Source organism: Zeus faber, assembly GCF_960531495.2.
Source record: "Zeus faber genome assembly, chromosome: 1".
NCBI classification, from domain to species: Eukaryota; Metazoa; Chordata; class Actinopteri; order Zeiformes; family Zeidae; genus Zeus; species Zeus faber.
This window is the reverse complement of record NC_137193.1, coordinates 25,266,034-25,279,958: the sequence shown is the minus strand read 5'-3', so window position 1 is coordinate 25,279,958 and position 13,925 is coordinate 25,266,034. Positions and strand designations below refer to the sequence as shown.

At 44.5% G+C, this 13,925-nt stretch overlaps 1 protein-coding gene across 1 annotated transcript in view; it reads right to left on the bottom strand.

The window, feature by feature from the left end:
• dync1i1a (dynein cytoplasmic 1 intermediate chain 1a) overlaps window positions 1-13,925 on the bottom strand; it is a gene marked incomplete at both ends in the record, with an annotated part of 54,500 nt that overhangs the window by 18,252 nt on the left and 22,323 nt on the right. The window contains 3 exons of the mRNA XM_080002553.1: window positions 12,459-12,584; window positions 12,702-12,801; window positions 13,660-13,834. Coding sequence (XP_079858679.1) covers window positions 12,459-12,584; window positions 12,702-12,801; window positions 13,660-13,834 — 401 coding nt within the window. The remainder of the gene's footprint in view (window positions 1-12,458; window positions 12,585-12,701; window positions 12,802-13,659; window positions 13,835-13,925) is intronic.

Here is a 13,925-nt window from a genome sequence, read left to right as displayed (position 1 = left end):
TAACAAGAGGGATCCCTCTTTTGGATGGTGAGGGCTGAGTGGACAGATATACAGTATATGGCAATAAGAACAGAAAATGGACAGAAAAGTCAAAACTACCGACTAAGTTCAATTAAATGAGCAAAAGGACAGTCGAGGCATCCGTCAATAAAATATGGTGTTGTATTGGCGGTCTTCCATCACAGTTGCAGTGATAATAGTAGTAGTAGTGGTAGTTTTCTCTGGATAAAACAAAATATTTAATTGGTACAGCAATCAACATTACCACCCTACCACGTTTCACTCCATCATACCGAAGAAACTAACTTCCTATCAATATCAAATTTTCTTTTCTAATGACCTCACTCAAATTCCAATTCTCAAATCACGTTAATAGCGACTGATAAACTGTGACACATACATTGAAATGCAACTTTAGCCTGAGTCGGTGAACTTTTATACTACTTTGATAATATTTGACTTCGCTACACGAGGGTTGTTTGGTATGTTTGCACAGTGCTGCGCAGCCAAAGGAAAGAGTTTTGTTTGGTTTTGTGTGAAGTGAAAATGAGTGTGTCACCAACCAAGCACCCCGCCCCACGCACACACAAACCCTCCCCCACACACACACACACACACACACACACACATATACACACACACACACACACACACACACACAAGCATTTATAGGATTTCTCCTCCGAGCTTTACGAGCGCAATGCAACTCCATCCTCCGGTGTAATTTCGCATGGGCTCCTCTCCAGAAAAGGCCTATGAATAATGCCTGACTATACCCTGCAACTCTGATGCACCGCTCTACCTCCCTCTGCTCCCCCGCCACCTCCTCCCCCTCCTCTCCTGCTTCTCCTCCTTTACTCAACCTTTTCTCTCGCTGCCAAAGACCTCTGGGGGGGCCGGGGTGAGCCACAAAGAGATATGAATGAAATAAATATGAGTGAGTCCGATGGGACATGACAGAAGCGACAGGGGTTGGGCAGCGGGGGGGGGGTTTGGTGGGGGGCGGGGGGGGCATGCGGTTTGGGGTTGGGCGGAGGTTTTCCGAGGAGAGGGGGTCCTTTTAATGTGGTGCGGCTCTGCCCACTTGAGAGGCCAGTGTGAAGTTACTCCCATTGCGCCAGATCGGGGGGCCGGCGGCGGGGCCGGCGCTGGAGGACGAGATGAAGGGGGTTTGCGCAGCTCGACTGGTACCGGAACCCACCAGAGAGACTGCCACCGTTTCCAGTATATACTTTAAGTGTTCCCGCAAACACAGTAATAAATACAGGCTGATTGGTCACACACTTTCTGTCTTATATTACAGGCTGCAGGGTCAGTCTCGGGGACCACCAGGGGCGCTTGAAGTGGTCGCTTTGGGTCCAAAACCAAAGGGACAAATAATTTGGTTTCACTGTTTTGTTTTTCTGCCAATGATGTGTGGTGTGATCCTACCGTACTTCCAGTAACAATGCTCACATAGTTATATACCGCGCCACATTTTAATGAAAACAATCTTTTCCCGGGGGCATTTTCTATTGTCGGACATAGTACGGCAATTGTGGCTTGATTTTCTTTCCCCAATTCCGGTAAAAGCCGAAACAAGGGAGATAGTAGTTGGTGGATGCATTGTTTGTCAGGAATATGGTTTTGTGTCACCATTAGCTACTCAACACAGGGGGAAGACTTTCTCAGCCCCAAAAAGGGAATTTTCAGGATACAATACAACTGTTTTGACAGTTGTCATATAGGGTATACGGTTTGGTACGTACCTCAGTTCAGTGGTCACAGTGAGGTACACATAGTTCTCATTAATGTTGCAAAATGTAAACAGTGGTTGATAGGGCTCTTTGAGGTGTTTCCAGTGAAACACCTCAAAGAGCCGATCCCAAGTGACCGATCCCAAGTGAACAATGTGGACACAATCTTGGTCCACATGGGAAACCGTAATGTTCCCAAACAAGAGATGTGGTAAGGGGCATCTTCTAATTCTGTTTCGTATTCATATTCATGATACCGACGAGACTGTGGGAATGTGCAAAAGCAGTTGAATAGTGGTTTATAAGAATAATGTACTACGAAAGCCTCGAAAAAAATGATAGATTGGAGGGATATTTGATAAGGGCTGAAACTTTGAGTCTAGAATCACCAGTGAAATGAGGCTGTTGTATCTTCTTTCTATGTCACCAGTAATACAAGCCCTAATGTGGAGGATATCCAGGCTGGGCCCATCACCACACTGCCTCACTAAGCCCCCACCCGAAATGCAGAAGACTGACCTCTGCGAAGCCCTCTCTGAAATATGAAGCCCAATCATAAGTCGAAGTCTTATATAGGGCTGGCCTGCTACAGTAGACCTCAACCACAAACCCAAAGACTTCACTCCCAACAAAGTACTGACCTTCTATTGTATCTATATCACCTCCCAACACACACACGCACACTAAATCCCTGCATCTGTGTTTTCTCCTACCAAGAGCGCAATCCATCTATCACCTCCAATCGTCTCTCCATCCATTCAACCCTCCCCCAATGCATCCTTACATGCAAACATCCATCCATCCATCCATCCATCCACCCATCCATCCACCCATCCATCCATCCATCCATCCATGCATAAAAACACCCATCCATACAAACATCCATCCAACAAATGAAAGCTGCCACTGTGGGCAGGTCTGGAAAAATGAAAATGGCTGAGATGTTGGAATGCTCCAAAACCATCTCTGGTCCCTGCCAACAGCAGCGGTGGAGGGCTGCCAAACCCAACCCCTGAATGTGTGTGTGCGTGTGTGTGTGTGTGTGTGTGTGTGTGTGTGTGTGTGTGTGTGTGTGTGTGTGTGTGTGTGTGTGTGTGTGTGTGTGTGTGTGTGCGGGCGTGCGTGGGTGCGTACGTGCGTGTGTGTGACTAAAAAGATGCAGAGTGCACGAGAAGGGGTGAAAGAGAAAACGAGAGAGAGAGAGAGAGAGAGGGAGAGAGAGAGAGAGAGAGGGAGAGAGAGAGAGAGAGAGAGAGAAAGAAGCAGTCCTTGTGGTTTGGGGGGGTTAAACGGCAGAACATGCTCGCACATTAAGAGCCATCTGATACGAGGCTAACCGGACGGCCGTGTCTCTGTTTGCAATAGACCTCATGGAGAGAGAGGGAGGGAGAGAGAGAGAGAGAGAAAAAAATATCACAATCCCTTTTCGCCTCTCTTCCTACCACTCCTACGTTCCTTTCATCTGGAGCCAGTGCTGAGTGAAGCAGCTCGGGCTGCTTCCAAATGTCTTGGGGCCTTACTGTAGTCCTCCATTCATTCTCCATCTCTCCCCTACTACCTCCTCCTCTTCCCTAGCCATCTTTTCCATTTTGTTTCCCTCAACCCTTTGCTCTGTTGTACTGTGTTCATGTCTTATCTCTCCCTCTCTATTATTCCCTCACTAAGGTGTGAATGTGCATGTCTGTCGGTGTATTTGCATGTGTGTGTGTGTGTTCGTGTGTGTGTGTGTGTGTGTGTTTGTGTGTGTGTGTGTGTGTGTAGGTCATTTAAGAGCCAAGCGGTCTAAAATAAAATCCAACAAACAAACAAACAGCTTGTGACACACTCTCACAAACCCCTCAGCCTTGCATTAAAAGCTGGCCATTAAAAAAGAGGTACATTCAGCATTTTATCATCTAAAAAAACGAATCCTTCGAAAGTGACAGCTCATACATCAGTACGCTCATAAATAGTGTTATTAATAAGGTGAAACTGACACATGGGAACCGCAATGGGGGGAAAAAAAAAATCTGAACCGAAATCCTAGAGCTACAAGTTTGGAACTGTAATCTACTGTATGCATGGAAGAACCACATCCATTTCAGAGTGTAGATAAATTAAGTTGGAGAGAAAGAATGGCGGGCTTTAAAAAACCATTACCGAGCTCAAATTTTATGGCACCAAAGGTATTGAGACATTTGCACACAGCATGTGGTCCACAAGAGTCCTTGGTAGAATATGTATGTGCATGCATGCGTGTGTGTGTGTGTGTGTGCGTGTGTCACATATACTGTATGTGTACTCTAACTAAGAAAGATTGGTGTTTGCATGTTCTTAATATAGTGAACATGGCACACAGAGTGTGTACTGTACATGCCGAGCTTCGTATGTGTAGCGTTGTAAATTGATGTGTACTTATACGTTCACACACGAGACTCCACCGAGCGTCAATGTGGGTGGGCCAGCAACACACATGCGGCAGCATCAGATTAGGAAGTGGTAGGCCTCCATTTTTTATGACCAAGATGTCTTTCTCAGTGCCCGCATGGCCTCCTGCGAGCAGTCGTTCAAGCCTGAACACCCCGTCACTCAATTGTCCTTATTCCTCATTCACTCGAACCGTCTCTAAGCGTTATTTGTAATGGTGTCATACTCAATGAGGCCTTATTCCCATTAAACCTTGGTTTAGTGCGTTAACGCCGTTAAGTCATGATCTGACTAAGCTAGACCACTCGTAAATTCCCTTCATTTTCTCATTTGCTCAGCTCGGTGTATTTACAGTAGGGTGTAGTCTGGTTTATAATAGGATTTATAGTAGGGTATAGCAGACCTGCCAACCCTTGGAAAATATTTTGAGTACCACAATAGTGTAACAGGGAGTCTGAGTTACTGCAGCTAAATGACTCCATCACATTATTCACACCGTAGCCGTCTCGTAACGAGGAAAATCACATTGTACGCGAGCTACTACGACTAACTATATACAGTATGCACATTCATTTTGTTAGGATATACCCCTTGAAATGAATCAACTCGTGAAGTTACTCAACATGTTTACCAACTAGAGATGCACCGATTGCAATTTTCTTGGCCAATTCCGATTTCTGATTGAAGTCTGACCTGTAGATTCGGATTTCCGATCTGCTGTATGTCGATGACAAATACATCATGTGATATGATCACGCTCACGTGACTGGACAGCTGCACATGGACTACCGATGCAATTTTCAGTTACCACAATAGTGAGATTGCTGATTTTGACACTGTTTGTTATTGTTCATTATTCACTATGGAACAATAATCGAACATGGAACGGTCACTGAGTTCAAGTATAATGCAACCTGTAACTCTCGCTCAGTTTTAGTAGGACACAACATATAACAAACATGGAAATGTCCAGTTCAAACTTAAAATAAAAGTCTCTTCCTCTTACAGTGCAAATATACATTTAATATATACATTGCAATCATTACAAAAAATAAATAAATGAAATAAATGGCCGACTCTCCTCACCGGGCACTAAACCAACTGAATCAAATCAAACGACTCACTTTACCGAGTGACCCTTCAAGAACCGAGTCTCAAAATAAGAGTCAAACCTTTCATCGCGATTGGAGCTCCGCTGTGAGAGCGATAGATACACAGTCTGCACACTGCTACAATATTGTCAGGTGATAAATAAATAACTGATCTGCTTAGTTTACCTTAAAGTACCTCCAAACAACCGACATTTTCTTTCTTCCGCTCTCTTTTTTGGGGGTCAACTACGCAACTGCGTTACATTGCGTCGGTATCGGGTTTGAGTATTGGATGATTTTTATCAGTACAATACATGAGCGCAGTATGGGGAGTGTCAATTTAACCGGGCACAGAATCAGAAAATATATCTGACGCCGATCGGCCGGTGAAAACCGACCAATTCTGGTCACCGGCCGATCGATCGGTGCATTGCCATTAGGGTGACACTTTTGTGCTTTATTATAACTCACTTCCCATTTTACCTCGCAGTGCAGCGGTCCACCTCAGTGGGCAATGAAGTACCACTGCGTATCAGTGGATGTTGAGTGAGAGGAGGGAGGGGTTTGGTGTAGTTTCAGTTGGCATTTCGTGCCTGCGTATTTTGACTAAGAATTGCGTAGCTGGTACACAAAATGCATGCAGTTAGCAGGTCTGGTATAGTAGGGTTTATAGTAGGGCGTAGTAGGGTTCAGAGTAGGGTGTAGTGGGGTTTATAGTAAGGTATTACGGTTTATAGTAGAGGGTAGAAGGGTTTTCAGTAGGGTATAGGATTTATAGTAGGGTAGTCAGTTTTTCATAAGATTTATAGTAGGGTATATTAGGGTTTATAGCAGGACACTCTGTAGTAGGGGTTACAGTTGGGGTAGTAGGTGTTATCATAGGACACAGTAGGATACATATTAGGGCCCACATGTCAAAGTCAAGGCCCGCGGATGAATTATCTATGGCCCCTGGGATGCTATTTAATTACTATTAGAACCGGCCCGCAGGCCGACGCTAACCCAACGCTTTCTGTGGACATGGCCCCAAACACTACATTCCCCACAATGCACCGTGAGTACAATGCACTGCGAGTGCATTGGCGCGCAACGATAGCCCGCGAAAGCACTGCAGCGCAGCAAGCCCCAGGCCTCTGCTTCATTATTCATCAGCATTCAGAGCAGTAGTCAACTTTCAGCTACCCCCTTCCCCAAAAATCGCTAAACGAAAGGTGGACGCTGAGAACAGGGGGTTTCAAGCCAGGTGGGAGGCAGAGTACATGTTCACGGAGGTAAAAGGCAAACCTGTGTGTCTTCTGTGTGGAGAAAGTGTGGCTGTAATGAAAGAATATAATCTAAGAAGGCATGACCCGTCTGAAACGTCTCAGAAACACACAGACAAAGACAAGAATATGGACACGGAACAAAGGCTACAGAAGGTAGAAGAATTAAAACGAGGTCTTAAGTCCCGGCAGGCTCTGTTCACAAAAGCCAAATCACAAAGTGAGGCTGCTGTCAAGGCTAGTTTTATTGTGGCAGAAGACGTCGCAAAATCAGCCAGGCCATTTACCGAGGGAGAGTTTATCAAAAACTGTATGCTTAAAGTTTGTGAAGCCGTGTGCCCAGACAAAAAGCCACTATTTTTAAACGTGAGCCTAAGCAGAAACACCGTTGCTGAACGTGTAGACCAGCTTTTAACCAATCTAAAACAACAGCTTGCGGGAAAGGGAAAAGATTTTATCGCATATTCCCTTGCTGTGGATGAGAGCACCGTCACATCTGACATTGCCCAGCTGTCAATTTTCATCCGTGGAGTGGACTCCAGCCTGTGTATAACAGAAGAGTTTGCATGGCACAACTACAGGACAAGATCTGTATGAAGAGGTATCTAGACGTGTAAATGAAATGGGGCTGCCTTGGGAAAAACTTGTGGGACTGACAACAGACGGCGCACCGGCGACGTGTGGGCACAGGAGTGGATTGGCGGCAAGGATCCGTGAGAGAATGCGGGAGGAAAATGTCACAGGTGAGCTGACCGCTTATCACTGCATCATACACCAGGAGTCGTAGTGTGGCAAAGCCTTGAAAATGGAACATGTAATGAGCACCATAACGCGAGCAGTTAACTTCATTAGAGCCAAAGGTTTAAATCACCGCCGGTTCAAGGCATTCCGTGCGAGTTAGATACAGAGTATGGTGACTTGCCTATCACACAGAGGTGCGACGGCTAAGCCAGGCAAAGGTGCTGAAAAGATGTTTCGAGCTGCGTGAGGAGATCTGTCTGTTCATGGAAAGCAAAGGGAAAGACACAACAGAACACCTTCACTCACTCCTGAGGATTTCCTCAGCTCAGAGCCTGACCCCAAACATTGATGAACTTGTGCAAAAGATGAGACACCACCAAGTATCAGGCTCAGCCTCAGACAAGTGAGCATCACAGAGCATTAACGTATTTTCAGTTTTTAATTCAGTTAAATTTTTATATTTGTTACTACAGGACATGTGAGTTTTCTTTGAAGGAAGTATTTTTTTTTTGTCTGTGTGCCATGGATTTTTGTTTTATTTTATTTTATTTTTTTCAGTTGAATGGACTCAGGAAAATTGCAGATAAGAGCCATAAGAAAGAATACAACTGATTTGATTTTTTTTCTCATTTTACTATTGGTTAGGATCATAGAGCAGCACAATAATGCATTTTCAGTTTATAATGCATGCAATTTCATTTCTGCATTTATCTTGATATTAAGGAACATATTTTGTTTTTGAAGGAAATGTACTTTTTTGCTGTTTGTCTGTTGAAACATGTTTTCACTTGAAATTACTGGCAGAGCCATAAGAAAATATTGCTTTATTAATTTAATGATTAAATAATATACACTGTGTTAGGTCTTGGTTCAATAGGCTATGTGCAATCATTTCAATATGTTTTAATAAACATTGAACCACTCCAGCCCTCGACTTGAAGCAAATTTGTTTTTTTGGCCCCCTGTGGTATTTGACTTTGACACCCCTGTATTAGGGTGTAGTAGGGTTTATAGCAGGACACATTGTAGTAGGGGTTATAGTAGGGTAATAAGGGTTATGATAGCACACAGTAGGATTCACATTAGGGTGTAGTAGGGTGTATAGTATGGTTTATAGTAGGGTGTATAGCAGGCCATAGTATGGTTTATAGTAGAGTGTATAGCAGGCCATAGTATGGTTTATAGTAGAGTGTATAGCAGGCCATAGTATGGTTTATAGTAGGGTGTATAGCAGGCCATAGTATGGTTTATAGTAGGGTGTATAGCAGGCCATAGTATGGTTTATAGTAGAGTGTACAGCAGGCCATAGTATGGTTTATAGTAGGGTGTATAGCAGGCCATTTTATGGTTTATAGTAGAGTGTATAGCAGGCCATAGTATGGTTTATAGTAGAGTGTATAGCAGGCCATAGTATGGTTTATAGTAGAGTGTATAGCAGGCCATAGTATGGTTTATAGTAGGGTGTATAGCAGGCCATAGTATGGTTTATAGTAGGGTGTATAGCAGGCCATAGTATGGTTTATAGTAGAGTGTACAGCAGGCCATAGTATGGTTTATAGTAGAGTGTACAGCAGGCCATAGTATGGTTTATAGTAGGGTGTACAGCAGGCCATAGTATGGTTTATAGTAGAGTGTACAGCAGGCCATAGTATGGTTTATAGTAGGGTGTATAGCAGGCCATAGTATGGTTTATAGTAGAGTGTACAGCAGGCCATAGTATGGTTTATAGTAGGGTGTACAGCAGGCCATAGTATGGTTTATAGTAGAGTGTACAGCAGGCCATAGTATGGTTTATAGTAGGGTGTATAGCAGGCCATAGTATGGTTTATAGTAGGGTGTATAGCAGGCCATAGTATGGTTTATAGTAGGGTGTGTAGCAGGCCATAGTATGGTTTATAGTAGAGTGTATAGCAGGCCATAGTATGGTTTATAGTAGAGTGTATAGCAGGCCATAGTATGGTTTATAGTAGGGTGTATAGCAGGCCATAGTATGGTTTATAGTAGAGTGTATAGCAGGCCATAGTATGGTTTATAGTAGAGTGTATAGCAGGCCATAGTATGGTTTATAGTAGAGTGTATAGCAGGCCATAGTATGGTTTATAGTAGGGTGTATAGCAGGCCATAGTATGGTTTATAGTAGAGTGTATAGCAGGCCATAGTATGGTTTATAGTAGGGTGTATAGCAGGCCATAGTATGGTTTATAGTAGAGTGTACAGCAGGCCATAGTATGCTTTATAGTAGAGTGTACAGCAGGCCATAGTATGGTTTATAGTAGGGTGTACAGCAGGCCATAGTATGGTTTATAGTAGAGTGTACAGCAGGCCATAGTATGGTTTATAGTAGGGTGTATAGCAGGCCATAGTATGGTTTATAGTAGAGTGTACAGCAGGCCATAGTATGGTTTATAGTAGGGTGTATAGCAGGCCATAGTATGGTTTATAGTAGGGTGTACAGCAGGCCATAGTATGGTTTATAGTAGAGTGTACAGCAGGCCATAGTATGGTTTATAGTAGGGTGTGTAGCAGGCCATAGTATGGTTTATAGTAGAGTGTATAGCAGGCCATAGTATGGTTTATAGTAGAGTGTATAGCAGGCCATAGTATGGTTTATAGTAGAGTGTATAGCAGGCCATAGTATGGTTTATAGTAGAGTGTATAGCAGGCCATAGTATGGTTTATAGTAGAGTGTATAGCAGGCCATAGTATGGTTTATAGTAGGGTGTATAGCAGGCCATAGTATGGTTTATAGTAGAGTGTATAGCAGGCCATAGTATGGTTTATAGTAGAGTGTATAGCAGGCCATAGTATGGTTTATAGTAGGGTGTATAGCAGGCCATAGTATGGTTTATAGTAGAGTGTATAGCAGGCCATAGTATGGTTTATAGTAGGGTGTATAGCAGGCCATAGTATGGTTTATAGTAGAGTGTACAGCAGGCCATAGTATGGTTTATAGTAGAGTGTACAGCAGGCCATAGTATGGTTTATAGTAGGGTGTACAGCAGGCCATAGTATGGTTTATAGTAGAGTGTACAGCAGGCCATAGTATGGTTTATAGTAGGGTGTATAGCAGGCCATAGTATGGTTTATAGTAGAGTGTACAGCAGGCCATAGTATGGTTTATAGTAGGGTGTACAGCAGGCCATAGTATGGTTTATAGTAGAGTGTACAGCAGGCCATAGTATGGTTTATAGTAGGGTGTATAGCAGGCCATAGTATGGTTTATAGTAGGGTGTATAGCAGGCCATAGTATGGTTTATAGTAGGGTGTGTAGCAGGCCATAGTATGGTTTATAGTAGAGTGTATAGCAGGCCATAGTATGGTTTATAGTAGAGTGTATAGCAGGCCATAGTATGGTTTATAGTAGGGTGTATAGCAGGCCATAGTATGGTTTATAGTAGAGTGTATAGCAGGCCATAGTATGGTTTATAGTAGAGTGTATAGCAGGCCATAGTATGGTTTATAGTAGAGTGTATAGCAGGCCATAGTATGGTTTATAGTAGGGTGTATAGCAGGCCATAGTATGGTTTATAGTAGAGTGTATAGCAGGCCATAGTATGGTTTATAGTAGGGTGTATAGCAGGCCATAGTATGGTTTATAGTAGGGTGTAGAAGGGTCTATAATAGGGATGTTAACATTTGCAGACTAATCGACCAACTGTCGACGGGTTCTCTGTGTCGATAGTAAAAAGTAAAATTTTGAACGTATTTAACGTTGGAATTTCGCTTTCTCAGAATTCTTTCTAAGAATTCCGAGGCGGACCTATCGTAGACCTTTCCTACCAATGTCAACTGTCTCCGATCCTTTCCCATAACCCACGCACATCGCACATGCTGGAGCGAAGTGAGGTTTCATTTCAGACGCCGATTTGTCATCATCTCGCTATGTCAGCCTGCCATTACGTGTGGGTAAAACCATGCAGTTCTCTAGCGTTTTTAGAGCTGAATTTCAAATTCGTCAGGCTAAAATTCATTTGAGCCTACATTTGCAAATGCATGCGAAGAAATGCATTGCTGATTCGGCAAAATGGTTTCATTTTGAGACATCATGTCGAAACAACCCATTTCATTATTTCAATAATAATAGTTGATTGCTTAGAATGTTAGAAAATTGTTGAATAAACACTGGGTCTAAGCTTGGCCTAAAACAAAGTCAAGAAAGAATTTCGAACATCCGTCTCCGCTCCGCGCAACTGCAGTGCTGGAGGGACACACGGTGATTAAGTGTGGAAAAAGCAGATCCATGACCTATGGAATGGTTCATATAACCGGGGGTGGGGGTCTGACTTGGACCCAAAAGAAGTAAAATCAACAGGTCACACGTTGAAACATTTATATATCCTTCACACCTGTAATAGTAAACATTACAATATATTTCTCATTTTCATGCCTGGAACAATCTTGAAATATTGTTTCAGACACCCCTTAAGTGGACCATACCATTACGCTGAGCATCGCGCTCCGCGGGGGACCCAGGCAAGATGGAGCAGCTCCACAGTGGAGCGCACGGTCCACAGCTCAGATCAGAGCATTCTTTTTTCCAAACAAAGAAAATAAAAACTGTGTTGTATGTATTGTATGTGACTCCATTTTCTAATTGAATGAAACAACCCCCCCCCCCCCCTTCACACACACACACACACACACACACACACACAACGACAACTAATCGGTAAAGGCCTCCGACACGTCGACTCGGCAAAAACTGTGTCGTTAACATCCATAGTCTTCATGAATAGTAGGGCGTAGTAGTGTTATAGTAGGGTGGAGTCGGGTTTAAATTAGGGTGGAGGGTTATCACAGATTCAGATGCCATTTTTTTCATTCTTCATATCAGTCCAATTCTTTCTCAGTTCCCCCATCTACTTCTATTGTATACATCTTCAGCAGTAAGCACACAAATTAAAAATGTTTGGGCTGTATTTTTTTGCTGGTTGTGTTCACAACGTGACCACAAGATAGTCCGTGAACTCATATTGTCTTTAGTTATGATTGACAGCACATGGGTAGGGGCCAACAGGCTAACGTCTACCCGCTAAAAAAGCATCCATCCCATCAACTACAATAACAGGACTAGCTTGAGCGGCGCCTTATTGATTACAGTGAATCAGGCGTTCTTTGTTTCAGGGAGAAGGTGAAATTTGAGACTGGAGGATGAAGGAGGATGGAAGCATTTCTTATCCCGCTGACTTAAATATCAGGGATCGATTTCAGGGTGTGGCTACCTGGCAGTGGAAGATGTACTCCGGCGTGGCTTTCTTGAACTTGATGTTCCACACCAAGGCCACGCCGTCCGGCTCGTGGGGAGCGTCTTCGTTATTGTTATAGGAGGCGACCAGCAACTCCTGGTACTGGGAGAGAGAAGACAAGGGAGAGGAGGAGGCAAACAAGAGGTGCGACAACGGTGCGTGAACAAGAAAGGAGCACATGGCACAATTCAAACACGCATGAATCACAACACAACTAACCTGAGGGGACCAGTCCAGGCAGGTGATGACTCGGTGTTTGGACCAGTGTTCGTCGTAGAACAGCCTGCTGAAGGACAGGCTAGAGCCGCCTGCCAAGTCCCTGCGAGTAGCCAAGGGGTCAAGGGTTACTTCCCGATCCAGCCCTGTGCTCAGTGATGTGATTGGGATATAGTGCAAATGCATGTCGGGGCTACAGTAAGGATGTAGTGGAAGGGATCCGTCTCATTTGTACTTCCTAGCTGATCAATTTATTTTGGATATATCGCCACTTAGGACTGTTTTGTTCCAGTCCGAGGCGTAGGATACGTTGTAATTGGTTCCTTGATTTGGCAAGCCTCCAAAGGTTGGTCCTTGGGAAGCATAGGATCTTTGCCATTATTGTTGGAATTATGATGGTACCTAATGCGCTGCATTGAATGTTTGGCCTCGTCAAATGCCGCTGCCTTCTTAGCTTGAGAGACACGCCCATCCTTTTGGCCCATCTTTCATAAGCTGTCAAAATGTGCCCATCCATCACACTTGAGACCTGTTTGCAACAGCGGTCTCAGCTGGGGAGCCCAGGCGGCATTCTTCTTCTGCGGTGACAAACCCGTCAGCAGCAACAGCAAGCACAGGTTTTTTACGACCCCGGTAACAGGAAGCAGCACTCTCGTCGACACCCGTTGACAAGACAATGCACAACACATGACGCCGGACAGTTCCATTACCCCGCCCTCACCCCACCCATACAATCTATCCCGGTCCCCGAGAACCTTCTGAGGGTGTGACATCACCAGAAAGACATGTGTGTGTGTTGAACAACAAAGCAGCTCCTTGGGCTGTGGGAACGGGTGTGATGTAGTCTGAGCGCACGTGTAACTTATAAACACGCTTATGAACTCACATCAATTCAATTACCACAGTTTCCTACATCCCCCAAATTCCTCCTTTTGCCGCTACACCCCTACCCCCTCCTCACCCCTCCTTGTCGTCCAGGTCGCGGCCGCTGTAGTCGAAGAAGATGTCGCTGTCCTCGGCCATGGCGCGCTCCATCACGCGGATGCTGCAGTCGAAGAAGCTCTGGAAGTCCGAGGAGTGCAGGATCTGCTGCCGCTCCTCCTCCGTAAGCTCCCGCAGCGCCGGGAACGCGCCGGCTAGAGGAGGGGGTCGGGGGTCAAGGGGGTGTTGCGGGCACACCGAAAACCCAACGTGCACATTTGTGTCCCAGCGACACACGGTCGTGAT